This window comes from Typopeltis vanoorti, chromosome 9 (assembly GCF_054136105.1).
Source record: "Typopeltis vanoorti isolate ZY-2024b chromosome 9, IOZ_Tvanoo_1.0, whole genome shotgun sequence".
Lineage (NCBI taxonomy): Eukaryota > Metazoa > Arthropoda > Arachnida > Uropygi > Thelyphonidae > Typopeltis > Typopeltis vanoorti.
In genome coordinates, this window is record NC_143557.1 from 61457501 (window position 1) to 61475453 (window position 17953).

Genomic DNA, 17953 nt, shown 5'->3' on the forward strand with positions numbered 1-17953 from the left:
TATATATTCCTGAATATAACCTTGATACAAAGGTTGACACATTGAATTTTATTTTAATTCAAGTAAGTTCTTTAACCTGATAGGGCATCTCTATAATTATTCAGAATGAACGACTGGTTGGCATTGTTTGTTGATTTCATATGGATATGTATTCTTACATGAATACCATGTTTTTGTTTATCATAACATCTAGGAAATGTGATTTATTGTGGATTTCAAATCCACTAGTTAATTTTATCTTTTAAATCAGGGAAATTATTTCATTATCATTTCCAAAACTATGAAATTGTGACTACAGCATTATGGTGTGAATGATTAAGGAAAGAAAAAGATTTAAATTGGGAAAAATGAAGTATATTCCTTGAATTTTTCCATAAGTAAATTGACAACTTTAGGTGATAATGTTGAGTGTATGGAGTGCATGGCCAAATCATGCTTTGATATATTTGACCACACGCTTACCATCCTTCATTCAAGCTAATTTAAACATGCCCATAGTACTCTTCAGTATTGACAACTGTTCCTTTTTATGTTTTTGCAGGCCTTTATATGTTTGTAAGATACAGAACTGGAGTTTCCACATGGGGAATGTGTGATGTCTTTCTCTCTCTCTCTCTGAGACTGACTTACCTTCATATGAAAAAGCTCATTTTCTTCATATAAATATTTTCATACCATTGATGACAATCAGACACTGATATTTTGTACTGAACAGGATTTATGCTGCATTCTTAAAATTGCTTTATAGTGGCAGTAGGATTTTCAGGATTTTAGCCAACTTCAAGGAACAGGCTTTGAGATTTGAGTTTTGATTCATGCCCCAACTTAATTGTTTTTCTTATTATAAAACAATCATTTTCTATGTCTTATATCTTTTTTTTTATCTTCTGTTTTAAGTGAATTAGTTAATTCTGTCTATCCTGAGCAGTCAGTGTTATTAGCTACTCGTTGTCATCATTGGCTGTAAAACCCTTAAAAAAATTGACAGGCTCCTCAGAAAAAAATTTATGGACTTGAACTAATTTATAACTTTTAAAAGATGTCCTAATTTATGTTTTAGTGCCATTAGTATTAGAAAGTTGCTGGCACATTCATAATCTGTGATGAGGCTTTGTTGTACCCATTTTTGCTCAAAGAGCAAAGATTTTCTTCACTCAACTCATAACATAATGTAAAATAGCATAATGTAACAAAGAATAAATGTACAAGCCTCATTTGCAAAATACAAATTCTTCAACTAATTGTTTTTTTTGTGAAAAATCACAATTAAAAATTATTATAATAAAGTGTTGTACATAACCTTGTTTCACAGTTTTTATTTTTCCATCTTGCAGTGCAATTCATTTAAGTTGATGCCATGCTCAAGAGTAATCAAAACTAAAGATAGGTATTTTTGTACTCACATTAAAAATTTGCCATGTTTTGAACTTATGCAACAATATTCAGTTGGCTACAGAACAGGATCCACTTTGAATTATCATATACCAAATTAATCTCATTTTACTGTGCAAAGCAGTATTAATTACATGAAAAATATTTATTTTTCTACATTATATTTGTAATTTTTATTATTTATTTATATAATACAGAACATCCATTAAATGAAACTAGTTACTCAGTTAATGGGGGATGAAAAGGTATGGTGAATATAGCCACACCTCTCAATCTGTTGGAGAGTGAGTGAAGCTAAGAGGAATCTTGTTATCCCATATCCATCTGACAGTGACAAGATGAGTTTCAAGTTAATTAGTTTGCTTGCTTAGTTGCTAATACTGTCTTTGTGTACCTGTATTTTGCATCATTGTCATGAAAATGGAAAGCTGTGATTGTGGATGACCAAACAAAAAAGAGCAGCATTTGATGATTTAATTGGAATTGCATGATCATGTAGCTTCAGATCTGATTTTTTTTCTGAAACATCACAACAGAAGACAAATCGTAGATGTATGGTTATGATCCTGAGATGAGGATTCAGATTTCACAATGAAAAACATTCAACTCACCTTGGCTGAAAAAGGCTCATCAATCGAGATCCAATGTCAAAACCTGTTGATTGCCTTTTTTTTTATCTGGAGGAGATTGTATGGGTGGAGTTTGTACCTAGAGGCACTACAGTCAATTTTGAATGTTATAAATGAGTACTGAAATGTTTATGGAATGCCGTACATCAAGAAAGACCATAGATGAGTGTGGTTTCATGTTGCATCATGATAATACTTCATGACATATATCTTCTTATTTGACAGGTCTTGTCAAACAAAACAAAACAAAAAAATTACTGTGTGCCTGCATCCACCATATTTGCCAATTAGCACCCTGTGACTTCTGGCTTCTTCCAGAGTTGAAATCAGTGATAAAGGGAAAGTGCTTTCCGTGTACAAGTAATTGAAGTGTCAATAGCAACACACACATAAAACTAATGGAATATGAGTTCCAGAACTGTTTCAAAAAGTGCTCGGAATGTTGTGACAAGTGTAGTTTAATCTACTTCAGAGTAGATTAATTTGCTTTGAAGGAGATTAATTATATTTGTATTTAGATTAATAAAATTTCTTGAACTCTAACATTCACCGTACTCTTTGGTCATGCCTTTTAATTTCTTTAAGACAGTATCCAAATAGCTTTTATGTGAAATAGTTTAAAAATGTTCCTATAAAAAAGAGTGAGTAATGTTCTTTGAGTGTGTGTTTTGAATTTGGCTTTAAATACATTATCTAATTCTGTAACTTTTAATTTATTATAATCAGGAAAAAGTTGTGGTTCTAACAAACATCAATCCTAGTCGTGATCTACAGGCTGAGCTCTTAGGATCTCAGAGGTTATCAGAAGACCAGTATCGAAAAGTATATCAATTGAAGGATTTATTAGAAAAAATATTGATGTTAGATCCAGCTAAACGGGTGTCTATTAACCAGGCACTGACACATCCCTTTATTCAGGAAAAAATTTGGTATGTAATGACTTGAAACCTCTTTAATTCTCCCCTCCCTCCCTCCCCAAAAAAATTGCATTAAATCTTTAACAGCAACTGTAATCAGAAATATTTAAAAACTTGAAAAATTTTAAAACTTAATTTAAAGCTTTATTACCTAATTTGGTGTTTTGGTACACTTAATATGCTATCACTTTCACCAATAGTTAAGCTTAAAATAACAACATAGCATAATTAAGAACTTTTATTGCTAAAAGACCATAAGATATAATGATAAAATATACAAAGAACCAACAAGTTTCACTAGCCACTGTCTAGCATTTTCAAGGCTGTACTGGTGTGAAAACAAATGCATCAAGTTGCATGAAAAACATACACTTTAGTAACTGCTAGGCCGTTACATTTGATAATTCGTGCTTGATGGCGTGCATGCATTTGAATGCTTCAGTCAGAATCCGGTACATGACCACGTGTAGTGTAGTTTTTTTGCATATTGTAGTTCTGTTAAACTGAGAGAAATGATGAGATTTTTCCATGTGTCTTTAAGAATAATACCTTGATTTCTGTTTAAATTATTGCCTGTGCATAGCACCACAGCTGCTTCTTTGAAAGTTCTGTGTCTGTAGTCATTCTCAATGTAAGGCATAGAACTGTTTTTCCAGTCTATAACGTGATTTGATGTTGAGAAATGATGAGCTAAACCAGATGTGATGATTCTATTGTGATTGACATCCCCCACATGTTCCTTCTTTCTTATTTCAAAACTTCTAGAAGTCTGACCAATGTAAGAAAGGCCACACGTGCATGGAATTTCATATACTCCAGGAAATTTGAAGAAAGGTACCTCATCTTTGGGTGATCTTAAGATTTGTCTGATCATGGTAGTTGGTTTAAAAACCACTCTGATGTTATGAGCTTTTAACATTCTCGCCAATTTTGTGGAAACTGAATTAATATATGGAATGACAGCTGTGGACACATATTGGGACACCGTAACACGTTGTTGAAGGTTGTCTTTAAATAGCAATTTGTTTAAAATATTAGAAGAGTATCCATTCAGAGATAGAGTGTTAGTTATTTGTAACAGTTCTCTCTGTACATCTGCTTCTTTCGAAATAGACCTTAAGGCTCTATTACGGAGCATATGAATGATGCTGTATTTTTGTGATCTGTGATGGTTGGACAAATATTGTAGATATCTACCTGTGTCTGTGGGTTTCTTGTAAATGGACAGTTGGATATTGTTATCTTCTCTCCTCACGAGGATGTCAAGAAAAGGTAGTTCTTTGTTCTTCTCCAGTTCCATAGTTAATTTGATCTTATTGTGTAGTGAGCTGATTTTATTAAGAAACACGAGAAGGTTTTCCATGGTGTCCTTCCAGATGATGAACATGTCATCGACATATCTCCACCAAATCGATGGTTTTGGTGAAATGGTGGAAAGAATATCCTTTTCAAGTTTTTCCATAAAAAGGTCTGCACATTGTGGTGACAGGGGGCTACCCATGGCTAGACCTTCTGATTGTTTGTATACTATGTTGTTTACTTTGAAGAAATTTGATTTCAGGCAATGATGAAACAACTGTGTGATGTCTTGAGGGAAGAGATCTTTAAGAATGTTGACCACCTCTGCGATCGGTACATTAGTGAATAAGGACACTACATCAAGAGTAGCCATAATGTTCGTTTCTGATATTTTGATACTCTTGATTTTTTCCACAAAATGTTGAGAGTTTTTAATGTAGGTATCTGTGTGTCTAATTGTTCCTTTCATTAAATTTGCCAGATGCTTTGCTAGTACGTAGGTGAGGATCTTCCATCAACTATTGGACGAAGAGGTACGTTTTCTTTGTGAATCTTGGGTGCCCCATAAAGGCGTGGAGTAATAGGATGTAAGGATTTAAGTTGTTTTTTTAGTTCATCCAACGAATCAGTCATATTGCGGATAAGAGCATTGGTCTCCAGATGATTACTCATGATGGGATTTTTATCTAAGACTTGGTAAGTGGAACTGTCTGCTAGTAACAAGTTAATCTTATTAAAGTAATCTTTCGAGTTGAGAATGACCATTGAATTTTCTTTATCAGCTTTGGTTATTATAATGTCTTTGTTCTTCCATAAATTGCGGATAGCTTTCTTATCATAAGGAGTAATATTAAGTATTGGTGGTTTTGCTGAAGCAAGAATAATCATACTATTGAACCTAATAGTATTTGCTGTAGCCTCTGGAAGAGGAAAAAGACTTTTTTCTATCACACATAAGAAATCCATTTTAGGAATAAAATTAGGGGAGATGGCAAAGTTGAAACTGTTTTTTAGGATTTCTGATTCATGATTAGAAAGCCTGTAATCTGAAAAGTTGAAAATTACTTTGTTATTAGGAAGACCGTGGTGTGACTGGAATTTTTTCTTATAAAGAACCTCGAATTTTTTAATTTGTGCGATTTTACTCACTCTGAAAGTTTTTTTGTAGCTACGATATAATACGTGGTCTATGGTATTCCAAGTCATGTAGTCCAAACTGTTAGATATGTCATCAAACTGTTCTTAGTAGTAAAAGGACATATCTAATCTGCAACAGCCAAAAGAATATAACAAAAGATTCGTTAGCACTAATAAGAGAAAGGATACAACATACCAGGTATGAGCTTAACATTATTGACAAGAAGTGTAGAGAACAGTTTGATGACATATCTAACAGTTTGGACTACACGACTTGGAATATCATAGACCACGTATTACATCATAGCTACGAAAAAACTTTCAGAGCGAATAAAATCACACAAATTAAAACATTCGAGGTTCTTTATAAGAAAAAATTCCAGCCGCACCACGGTCTCCCTAATAACAAAGTAATTTTCAACTTTTCATATTACAGGCTCTCTAATCATGAATCAGAAATCCTAAAAAATGGTTTCAACTTTGCCATCTTCCCTAATTTTATTCCTAAAATGGATTTCATATGTGGGATAGAAAATAGTCTTTTTCCTCTTCCAGAGGCTACAGCAAATACTATTAGGTTCAATAGTATGATTATTCTTGCTTCAGCAAAACCACCAATACCTAATATTACTCCTTATGATAAGAAAGCTATCCGCAATTTGGATAGCTTTCTTATCATAAGGAGTAATATTAGGTATTGGTGGTTTTGCTGAAGCAAGAATAATCGTACTATTGAACCTAATAGTATTTGCTGTAGCCTCTGGAAGAGGAAAAAGACTTTTTAATAACCAAAGCCGATAAAGGAAATTCGACGGTCATTCTCAACTCGAAAGATTACTTTAATAAGATTAACTTGTTACTAGCAGACAGTTCCACTTACCAAGTCTTCTTCATTCACATAAGTTCAAATTTAATTGTCTTTTCTTTAAAATATGTGATATGCTGCAAAAATTGTCTAAATCTCTACTGCCTAGACTGTATGCCAATTTCTAAGTTTTGGGAAGTGATCACTATTAATTGTTCATAATTTAATTATTTTTTATTTATTTAATTTTTTATTATTATTTTTTTCAATAAGAATTATTTTTATCTATGCAACTTGTTCAAAGGAACTAATAGCATACATAAAAATCTACAATTGTTCCTTTGAACTCTAATAATGTAATCATAGATGTCATCTTTGCGTCAGGTGCAACCAAGACACAAGCTAGTATACACACGCTTTGTGACTGATGTTTTGAATATAGCTAACAGTCTGTCTCTCTGATGGCCATGTAGCATTGGATGAATATTATTTCAGTAGCTTCCATAGAGTCAGTAGACTCGTCATGTCTGTCATAATGAACTTCGAAGTTATTTATTTCCTGCATTCACAATGCACTCTGGCAGTGCATTCCACTCACCACCAACTCTTTACATAAAAAAAAAAGCTACTCCTCACACCCTTCTTCATCACCTTTTTATACAACTTCTAGGGATGGCTTCTCATTTTTCCCATCTTAACATCCACTCTTTTTATATTGTTACGTGTATAAGTCACAAAGTTTTTTTATAGGGAACACATCAACAAAAGATTGGTCAACCTATTGTACACTAGTACTGTGGATGGGAAAAAAGAAATTTGTTCCCGTTTATCTTGAAGAGCTGTGGATTGTATTCCTTGGTAAACACATAAGATGGCAAACTGTTCCAGAGGGCAGCTGTGGAAGGGATACACAATGAGGAGGATAATTTGCTTCTGTTATTAATAGCTGCACATGTTTGAACAGATTTGACAGAGAGTGGGATTATTATGGATGCTAGTTCTGATGAAGAATAACTGGAAGTAGTTGTAGAAGATGAAAGCAGCAAATATTAGGTGCCTGTGTGAAAGTGAGTGAAGTGTATTAGTTAGCGAGGGGTCATTAATTAGTCTGACCATCCTTTTCTGTATAATCCTGTATCTTTAGGGAATCCTTAGTGTTACCACTCCAGATATGAGAGCAATATTCAATGATTGGATGGATTCGTGATTTGTATAAAGTTGGTTGTTTTGAGTTAAAGTAACACCTCAAGCAAAAAAGAAAATTATTGGGAGGCAGAGGAAGCAATATTTGTAATATGTTTGTACCAAGAGAAATTTAAGGTTAATATTATCTCAAGAAGATAGATCTCATGCATAGGGATAAAGTTGGTAAAACTTTATTAAATCAGATATGATAATTCAAAAGATAGAACAACAGCATTGGATTTTAAAATTATATTAGCCAAGTATAATACAATACAGCAGGTAACAAGATGTGATTAGGAAAAAAAAAATTCATCTTGATTACCATCCACCAAGCATAAAGATCTCATCTATTCCTCCCATCCAAGTTCCTTGTCATTGCCATATCTTTACTTTGGACAAACAGAATGTTCTGTAGAGAAAAGACTACAGGAATACCAATCTTATATCATCTATAACAAGTCTGAGAAGTTTGGTTTAGCACAGCACTGAATTTTCTGGTCTTAAATTTGAATAATAATAACTGATTTTCTTCACTGAAATTTGGGACAATCTTATCAGTAATAAGCAGTAGTGATTTTTACAATCATATCTTGCTGTCTGTTGAATAGTATTACACTGTCACACAGCTCATGTCATGATAAAATCCATTGTTGTTATTCTACCTTTTGAATTATTTCAGAGAAGATGATCTGTTAGATTTATCTTAAATATTTGATTTAATAAAGATTTATTAACTTCTTCTGTCAATGTGTTTCAGTATTTGCTCTCTACTGTATCACTAGTACCATTTAATGATTGGCAGGAGGAGGAGGACTGGAGTTTCCCCTTGTTCAGGTAGTATTCAAGTCAGTGTTTTCTTAGTTACAGTTCTGCTTAACTATTGTCCATCATCTACTTTTTCTGAACCAACCTCATACTCCTTTTCATTCTATCTGGCTCCATTCTTAGGAACAATCCTTTGCATATTGTATCTGTTCCAAGACACTAACTACATTCTCCAGCTGTTCAAATAAACACATAAGTTCCTTCTTTCTCTTTATCCACTTTCCGACATGGTACTGACATGCTATATATTTTGCAATCTTTTGTATATGCAGGATTTAAACTGGTCAACTCTGAGTTTCAGTTGTCATAAGTCACAGCCTGGTTCTGCATTAGATGACACTGGGAATCAGTTATTTTGGGAAAAGTCCTGGTTTATTAATTTGAAATGTTTAGCCCCCATGAATCCCACCCATTATTATCATCATTATTATTATTTATTATTATTATTATTTGACGCCTCCAGGGATTCCAAAACTCATCGAGGGAGGGCACCTACTCTAGAACTCTCCTTCTCCACCACTCAACCACTTAAAGGTTGCATACTTGCAGTGCATTAGTACAGTGGATGGACTACTGGTTTAGACAATCTAGACAAAACTTGTTCTAGAGAGACCAAAACATGGAACTTTTTCAAGTCACTTTATGAGTCTCCATTAAGTATGTTGACCTCAGATCTTGTGATGAAAATTGTATACCACCTGAAAACATCCATGCCTGTGTTGGGATTCAAACCTATAACCTGATAGTTTGTGACCGGGTCCACTTGTCATTTATCAACTGGGCAGTTGGTTTGCTCTGTAATTATGGTTTCCTCTTGTAGCTAACAGTGAGCAAAAACATCTTGTTCTTGTAGAGACAAAGAAGGGGATCAGTTATAAGGAAGATTTGCTATAGTGAATTTTCTTTTGAATAATATTGATGTCTCAAACAAGTTCATTATAGTTACTTTTACTGCACTATAAGAAGACTGTGCTGTGTGACTATTTCTCTTTTTGAAGTCTTCCTTCCTAGCATTAAGTAATTATTAAAATTAAAAATTAAAATTAAAAAATTAAAATTGAACGATTTAGTTCAATTTCAAAAAATGAAATTGAACTAAATCGTTTGACACTATTTTAAGATTTTTCCATTTTGAAATATTAATTTCAAAAGTGATTTGAAATGGCTGTGAGCAGATAATGAATCTTAATTCATTGGGGCTAATACTTGAATGGGGGGGAGATAAAGGAAAAAGAAAATTTCAGTGTAACAAATATATATCTTCATTATCTGTAATATTTAATCAATCAGTATTTGTCATCGCACACGCTTGCTGTGTAACAAAAACTTTTACTGTATTAACATTACACTTACCCCTGTTACATGATATTAAAATAGTAGCCCAGATTTTCACTTGTGGAAGTCACTGCCGACAACATTACTAAATAACAAATTTACCTCCCAGATTTCTCACATTACTCTGATAGCTTAACAGAAGAGAGTTTACTGTATGCAACATTTTCTTGTTAGTTTAAAACATACCAACATAGATTATTTCCATCATATGCACAGTACTACCATCTGATGGTTATGCCATTTGACTGTGTAATGCAGGGCTATCGAAATTCACTTGCCATTGGTGAGTTATCAGAGACAAGTGAATTTTCGGCCTCTTTCTAAATGCATTCAAAATGTATTGTCTTATTTTCTTTACATATTTTAAACATTTATTTAAATTTTTTTTTTTTATTTTTTTTTAAACATCCTCTCATTCACTATCAAGTTATTTGATTTTGGGCAGTCTCCTATGAATGTAATAGACATTTTATTTTCAACCGGTGCTATGTAATTAATATAATGAATTTTCCTCTGTTGATTGTTTGTCCTTCCCAAAAGTTAGTTTGCATGAAGATACTCTCAAAGATACTTTGCTGATGATTCCCAAATGTGAATTAATTCCGATCTGTGCCATTAGGTAGCACTGCTTATCTCTCACCCTCTGGTATGAAGTAAAGTCTACCCTTCATATGCAGATTAATTTTGCAATAAAAAGTAAAATATTGTCAAATAACATTTTATTTCGCATAACTTAAAAGTCATCACTATTCTTATAAAAAAAATCAGAGATACCCTTAAAAAATTAATTTAACAAGACTGATTTTCAATTATTCAGTTATTGAAATTCTTTTCAATAACTGAATAATTGAAAATGTAAGAAAGTTTTAAAGTGAATAAACGTTGTAAGAAAGTTCATGTAAGAAAGAACATGTAAGAAAGTTTTAAAGTGAATAAACGTTGATCAGCTCTCAGGTGTGAACTGTCGACTGAAATATACAAGCATTATTGAAGTAAAAATAAAAGAGTTTGAGAACAGCACCAAAGCTTAGAGATTCAGTGTGCAAGCCCTGAAGAAAACACTGATTGATTCAGCCAAAGAGGCATGTGGTGAGGTTGTCTGCAAGGATAGAAAAATCAGAACTTCATGGTGCACACAGCAAGTTTAAGAGGCAGTGAAGGAAAAGAAGAGAGCATATCAAAAGTTCCTGGCAAATAAGTCAGCTGATTCACTTACAGACAGAGACAAATGTAAGAAAGCTAAACACTGTCTGAACTAGCAAAGAGAAGTCATGGGAAGACTTTGGTAAGAAAATGAATATCAAGAAGGTGGCATGATATTCTGGAGGTTGTTGAAGAAGCTCAGAAATGGAGGAAACAGTGCTGTAAAAGGAATTAAAGATGGTAAAGGTGACATGAAAACTGGAGAATAAGATATCCTTGAAGTATGCAGTAAATACTTCGAAAAATTGCTAAATGAAACAATCAGTGATAGCACAGTGGTAAAAAAACACTCAGCAGGCATATAGTGAGGAATACATATCCATACTTGAAGTAGAAAAAGCCATCAAGGGCTTGATGACCTTATGCCAATTGCTCACATGCCCACCAAAGTACCAGATAACCTCAACCACTCTTCAAACATGAATGAAATGAGAAATATATTCTCAATTCTGAATGAAAGCATATATTCTCAATTCCACCCTAAATTCCTATCCCTAAGTAAGCAAGCCTTTATTCTCCAATTGGTGCGCCAAGCCTATACAAATAAAGAACCAAGCATGCCATAACTGGCTATCATCAAGAACTCTCTGCCTTCTCTCACTGCTTACACCAAAACTCAAAACATCTGTAAGAAAATCATCAGTGCATCAAAAACCGATTTCCCAAAGCAGGAAACTTGCATCATTCCCAAATGGGTGCCTCTGACCTTTCACCAAGAAGTGATCAGAAAAATCCTATCTAAATTAGATACTAAAAAGTCCACTGGCCCTGAAAGCATTCCTCATATTCTATTCTTGTAGGTACGTTGGTTAGACATACTTCTGATTTTTTGGGAAATGACAACGTAAGTTATATTATTAATTATAAAAACCCTAATAACTACTTATATTTCGGCAATGTTTTATTGCCATCTTCGGGGATCACAGAACAATGATATTTGTACACATGCACTAACATTAAGCAAATCCCCAATAGTTGGGACTCTAGAACCAACTGAAGTTGGTTCTAGAGTCCCAACTATTGGGGCTGTCTCATGCACCCAAATTTGTTGAGATTTGGGAAGTTTTTTAGAACTGTTGGGGAGAGATCTAGTGCTAAAAGGTTTTAGTCTGTTAGTCACTTCCACAGGCCATCTTCTTAAGGAGCCTATGGAGTGTTCAGATTTGGCAGCTGGTTGGTTCATATTCTATAGGGAAGTAGATAGACTGATCTAAAAAGACTTAAGTTGCCTTTCTTCAGCCTCATTTGCTTAGTGTTAGTGTCTGGTGTACATATCATTGTTTTGTGCTCCCTGAAGATGACACTATAGCATTGCCGAAATATAGGTAGTTATTTATTAAGTTTTTATAATTAATAATATAGTTTACAGGGGGGGGGGTGCTTAAGGGTCAACGCTGTATAACTGAGAGGAGACCTCCACAGAGCCTTTAAAGGAATGCGGAGAACCGATCAGGGCTTCTTAATGTCCAGTCCTCACCTTCTCGTGGTGCACCCTGTTGGGTATCTGCCTGGATACTGAATGAATGAAGGCTAACAATTTGGGATTTAGCCAACCAAATTGTATTCTTATTGGCTTAAACCAAAATACAAAATGATGGTACAGCATGACAAAATTTCATGCCGGCTGGCATGGCGCCTGGTTAAACAACATCCCCGTTGTTTTCTCCAGGGATCCAGGGTGAACAGCTAGCTACTTGAACAAACCCTAAAACACACTCCAACTCGATATCACCAGAGTTGAAGATCGGTACTATCAGCATAAGAATCCTGAATGGCAAAGAAATGGAGCTAGCTGAGGAATTAGATAAGTACCAGATCGATATGATAGGGGTGACTGAAACAAAAACTGGTGAGATCTTTCTGAGCAATAAATACAAAATGTTATATTCAGGCAATGACAATCAAGGAAAAGAAGGAGTAGCCATAGTATTCAACAGTAAATACGATGCTAATCTTGTTGAATGGCAGGCAGTCTCAAGTAGAGTGATATGGGCAAATATCAGAATGGGGAACTGGACAATGAGACTTATTTGTGCCTATGGTCCCACAGAAGGCTCTACTAAGGTAGAAGTGTTCTAGAGAAACTAACTGACTCAATGAAAAAGGAAAAGCTGGTCCTTGTTGGGGATCTAAATAGCAGAGTACAAAATGATTGTCAGACATACAAAAATATTTTGGGAAAATTTCGAGAAAACAGCAAAGCTAATAATAATAGAAAATACCTGTTGGATTTCTGCTCAGGACATGGACTGGTTATTACTAACACCATGTTCCAACATAAAAATGTGCACAAATTCACATGGAGAGAAGAGGCAAGGAATAAAAAAAGTCTCATTGATTATGTTATTGTTGATAGTGATGTTTTCTCCTTGGTGCAGGACACCAGAGTGTACAGAGGATTTGAAATTGGAAGTGATCACTATTTAGTCTTGAGCAGGATAAAATTGAATTTCATATTGAAAAGAATAACATGTAAGAAAGTTTTAAAGCGAATGAAAGTTGAACAGCTCTCAGATGTGAACTGTAGACTAAAATACACAAAGATTATTGAAAAAAAAATGAAAGAGTTCGAGAAACAAACCTTGGAGATTCACTGGCAAACCTTGAAGAAAACCCTGATTGATTCAGCCAGAGAGGCCTGTGGCGAGGTTGTCTGCAAGGATAGAAAAATCAGAACTCCATGGTAGACACAGGAAGTAAAAGAGGCAGTGAAGAAAAAGAAGAAAGCATATCAAAAGTTCCTGTCAAATAAGTCAGCTTGTGCTTTTAGAGAATACAGAGACAAATGTAAGAAAGCTAAACAAAAGTCATGGGAGGACTTTGGTAGGAACATAGAAAATAAATATCAAGAAGGTGGCAAAATATTCTGGAGATTGTTGAAGAAGCTCAGAAATGGAGGAAAGAGTAATGTAAAAGGAATTAGAGATGATAAAGGTGACATGAAAACTAGAGAAAAAGATATCCTTGAAGTATGGAGTAAATACTTCCAAAAATTGCAAAATGAAACAAGCAGTGATAGCACAGTGGTAAAAAAAAAAAAAAGCACTTAACAGATATGTATTCCTGACTGCATCTCTGTTAAGTGTTTTTCTTGAAGTAGAAAAAGCCATCAAAGGCCTGAAATTGAAAGGCAGCAGGATTAGATGATATTCGACCAGAAATGCTCAACTATGAAGGTATAAAAGTCTTACAGTGGCTGCACTGCATAGTTTTCAAAGGGACGAATTCCAGATGATTGGAGTAGAGCTCTCTTAGTACCCTTATATAAAAAGAGAAATAAAACTGAATGTGAGAATTACAGAGATATTTCTCTACTGATTGTTCCTGGTAAGATCTATGCAAGTATACTTGAGGAAGAAGAAGAATTGTGGAAGAGAAGCTTGGTAAAGAACAAGCTGGATTCAGGCCAAATAGAAGCTGTCAGGATCAGATCTTCACTTTATGACAGATAGTTGAGAAATCGTGGGAATATAACAAAGACCTGTATTTAATTACAGATCTACTTTTTAGTAGATTTACTTTTGGTCATAGCATCAGAAGAGTTGATAATAACTGAGATGACATCTCTCCCACCAGTTGGAGAGAGTGACCAATTGTGTGGTTTTGACTTGGAAGATGAATAGACATGCAGGGGTATCAAAAAGACGGGAACATATGAGGGATTATAAAGCAGGTGATTATAATAAACTTAGGCATCAACTTGAGGAGGTTTCGTGGAGGGAGGAATTGGAAGGCCGGGATATCATTAGTGCTTTGGAAACTGTGAAGGAATATTTGTTAGCAGCAATAGTTAGTTGTATACCACGAGTGAAGAAGAGGACACAATTTGGAGTAAAGTGGATGACAAACAATATTAAACAGGAATTGCATGTAAAAAAGAGTCTATGGAAGAGATATAAGGAGACAGGTGAAGAGCAGATGCATGAAGAATATAAGGCACAGGCCAGGAGAGTGACTAGTATGGTAAGGAAGGCAAAACTGGAATATGAGAAGAGATTGGTCCTAAAATCCAAAGAAAATCCTAGGGAAATTTTTAGCTATGTGGCCAGTAGGAGGAGAAATGATTGTGGAAGAATGACATTGTAGGATAAAAATGGGAATAGAGTGATTGATGCAGAGGACATAGTGGAATTGTTCAATGAACACTTTTATTGGTGTATTTCATCCTGGAGGAGAAAAGTTTTATACTAGAGGGATAGGGCAGGTTTGAGGTTTAGAGGTGCAGGAGGAGAGTGTGTTCCAAATACTGAGTACTCTGGATGTCAGTAAAGCTGTGGGACTGGATGGTATTTCACCACGAATTTTCCGAGAATGTGCTAAGGAACTGACAACTTCTTTGACCTGGCTTTTCAATGAAAGTCTGGCTATGGGAAAGGTGCCCATTGAATGGAAGGAAGGTAAGATAGTGCCATTGCATAAGGGTGGTAGCAGACTGGAAGTTTCTAATTATAGGCCAGTTTGTGTGTCATCAGTAGTCGTTAAGATCTTGGAGAAATTAGTTAGGGACCTTATACAACATTGGGCAGATGAGGGTAATGTTATCTGTGAGAGTCAACATAGTTTTGTAAGGGGACGTTCTTGTTTTAGTAATATGCTAGCCTTTTATAATAAAGTTACAAGAGCAGTAGATGAGGGAAAGGCATATACTGCCATTTTCTTGGATTTAGCGAAGGCATTTGACACGTTACCACATGATAAGCTGATATTTAAGTGGCAGCACATGGGTCTGGATGTCAGATTGGCCAACTGGATTCAGGATTGGTTGTCCAATAGGTATCAGAGAGTTGTGTATGGTGGGACAGTTTCAAGGAGGCAGAGGATTACAAGTGGTGTCCCACAAGGCTCAGTACTAGGACCTATATTGTTTAACCTTTATATCAGTGACATAGCCAGTGGATTGCAGGGGATATTCAGTTGTTTGCGGATGATGCGAAGCTGGGAAGGATTATTAGTAATAGTGCAGATGTGGTAGCCCTGCAAGAGGATTTAAATAAGCTAGATAGATGGGCAAATGAATGGGGGTGTCAGTTTAATGCAGCAAAATGTAATGTCTTGAGGTTTGGGAAACATCGATGGGATGCTGCATACTCTATGGGAGGAGTTATACTGGAGGAAGTAGGGGAGACAAGAGATCTGGGGTTGATGATTGATAGGAACCTGAAATTCAAGGGACTGGTGAAGGTAACACGGAGGATTGCTGCAATAATGACAAGGACACTGTCATTAGCAGAGATAAAAGAGTTATCATTCCGTGTATAAGACCCTGATCAGACCACACTTAGACTATTGTTCTCAGATTTGGTCCCCAGGATTTGAAGGGGATAAATTAACTGTGGAAAGGCTACAAATGCAGATAACAAAGACGGTTTCAGGACTGTATAATGTTAGTTGATAGGATCGGCTGAAGAATGTGGACTGCAGAGTTTGGTGGATAGAAAAAGGAGAGGTGATATGATTGAGACTTTTAAATTGTTGAGAGGTGGTTTCAGGGTTGACACTGGGAGTTCTTTCGCTTGGTTGAACAGCAGGAAGGAGTAATGACAAGGGGCCATCCCTGGAAGTTACAAAAGGAAACTGTAAGTAAGAGGGTGAGGAGTGGTTTCTTTGCATGGAGGGTGGTTGAACCGTGGAATGCATTGCCTGATAGAGTGGTGAGAGTGAAAACGGTCAATGAGTTTAAAGAGTGGTATGATAGACTTTGTGTTTCCTAGGAAGGACCTCCTGCGATGAGTCTTTTGACTCCTTGGAGGCCTAAATAATAATAATAAAGTTTTGTAGATCTGGAAAAGGCATATGACAAGGTGCCAAGAGAGAAGTTATTCAAAACACTAAAGTTATATGGTGTCAATGAGGCATTATATCGAGCAATACTTAATCTTTATTTGTGTTTTGTACGTCAGCAGTTAGAATTGAAGGAAGCACAGGAAGATGGTTTAATGTTAAATCTGGTGTCCGACAAGGATGTACATTATCCCCTCTGTTATTCATTATCTATATGGATCACATTATGAAGGAAAGTGGTATTAAACCTGATATCAAAATTGGAGATGTTAATCTCAGCTCTTTGCTTTATGCAGAGGATGTTATACTTCTAAATAAATCTGCTACAAGTCTGCAAAATTCCCTGACTAAAGCGATAATAGATATGGTATGAAGGTCAGCATTAAAAAGACAAAGACAATGAAAACAGGCAGAAACATTGAAAATATCAACTGCGTTGTGAATGGAGAACCTGTACAACAAGTAAAACATTTCAGCTACTTGGGCACGATTTTTAGTGAAGATGGTAAATTAAATATGGAAATAGACAACAGAATCTACAAAGCTGGTATGGTGAGAAGTCAACTGAATTATCTGTATACAAGACATTATTCAAGCCAATTTTAACTTATGAATCTGAGAGCTGGGTCAGAAGTAAAATACTTGAACTTCTGACAAGAAGTTCAAGTATTTTAGTAGAGACTGCAGAGACTGCAGTAGAGTAGAGACTGCAGATATGAGAGCCCTGAAAAAGATTAGGGGCATGAATGGCAATATCATATTAAAAACAAGGATATTAGGAAAGAACTTGACGTTGTCAGCATCCATGAATGCGTTAATAGAGCTAATCTCAGGTGATATGATCACTTAAACAGAATGGGAGAGGAAAGATTAGCAAAACAAGTGTTCTCTGCCAAGTCAGCTGGAAAAAGACCCAGAGGTAGACCGAGATATATGTGGATTGATATGGTATAGTAATGATGTAAATTTTTCATGTAGTACTATCATATCCTGTACACCCCTTGAGGGTACAAGACAGGAATTTGATGATGATGATGGTTTTCAGTTATTTTACTGCAAACTAATTCTTCCAACACCTTCTTTAACCCTTAGGTAGATATGCAGTAGAATTGGCACACACAGAAGCTTATTTTCATAATTTGCAACATGAAATAGTTTAGTGTAATTATTATTATTATTATTATTATTATTTAGGCCTCCATGGAGCCAAAAGACTCATCACAGGAGGTCTGCCATAGGAAACACAAAGGCTATCAAGACTCATCATGGGACATCCCTCCTAGGAAACACAAAGTCTATCATACCAGTCCTTAAACTCATTGACCGTTCTCGCTCTCGCCACTCTATCAGGCAATGCATTCCACAGTTCAACCATCCTCCATGCAAAGAAACCACTCCTCACCTTCTTGCTCACAGTTTCCTTTCATAACTTCCAGGGATGGCCT

General features: G+C 35.4%; 1 protein-coding gene across 4 annotated transcripts in view; it reads left to right on the top strand.

Moving 5' to 3' along the window:
• Prp4k (Pre-mRNA processing factor 4 kinase) overlaps nucleotides 1-17953 on the top strand; it is a 526475-nt gene that overhangs the window by 299370 nt on the left and 209152 nt on the right. For all 4 annotated transcript variants that reach the window (XR_016548872.1, XR_016548870.1, XR_016548871.1 and 1 more), the window contains exon 15: nucleotides 2748-2950. Coding sequence is in view for 1 of the 4 variants with exons in the window: in XM_090398529.1 (XP_090254655.1) it covers nucleotides 2748-2950 (203 nt within the window). In the remaining 3 variants the exon portion in view is untranslated. The remainder of the gene's footprint in view (nucleotides 1-2747; nucleotides 2951-17953) is intronic.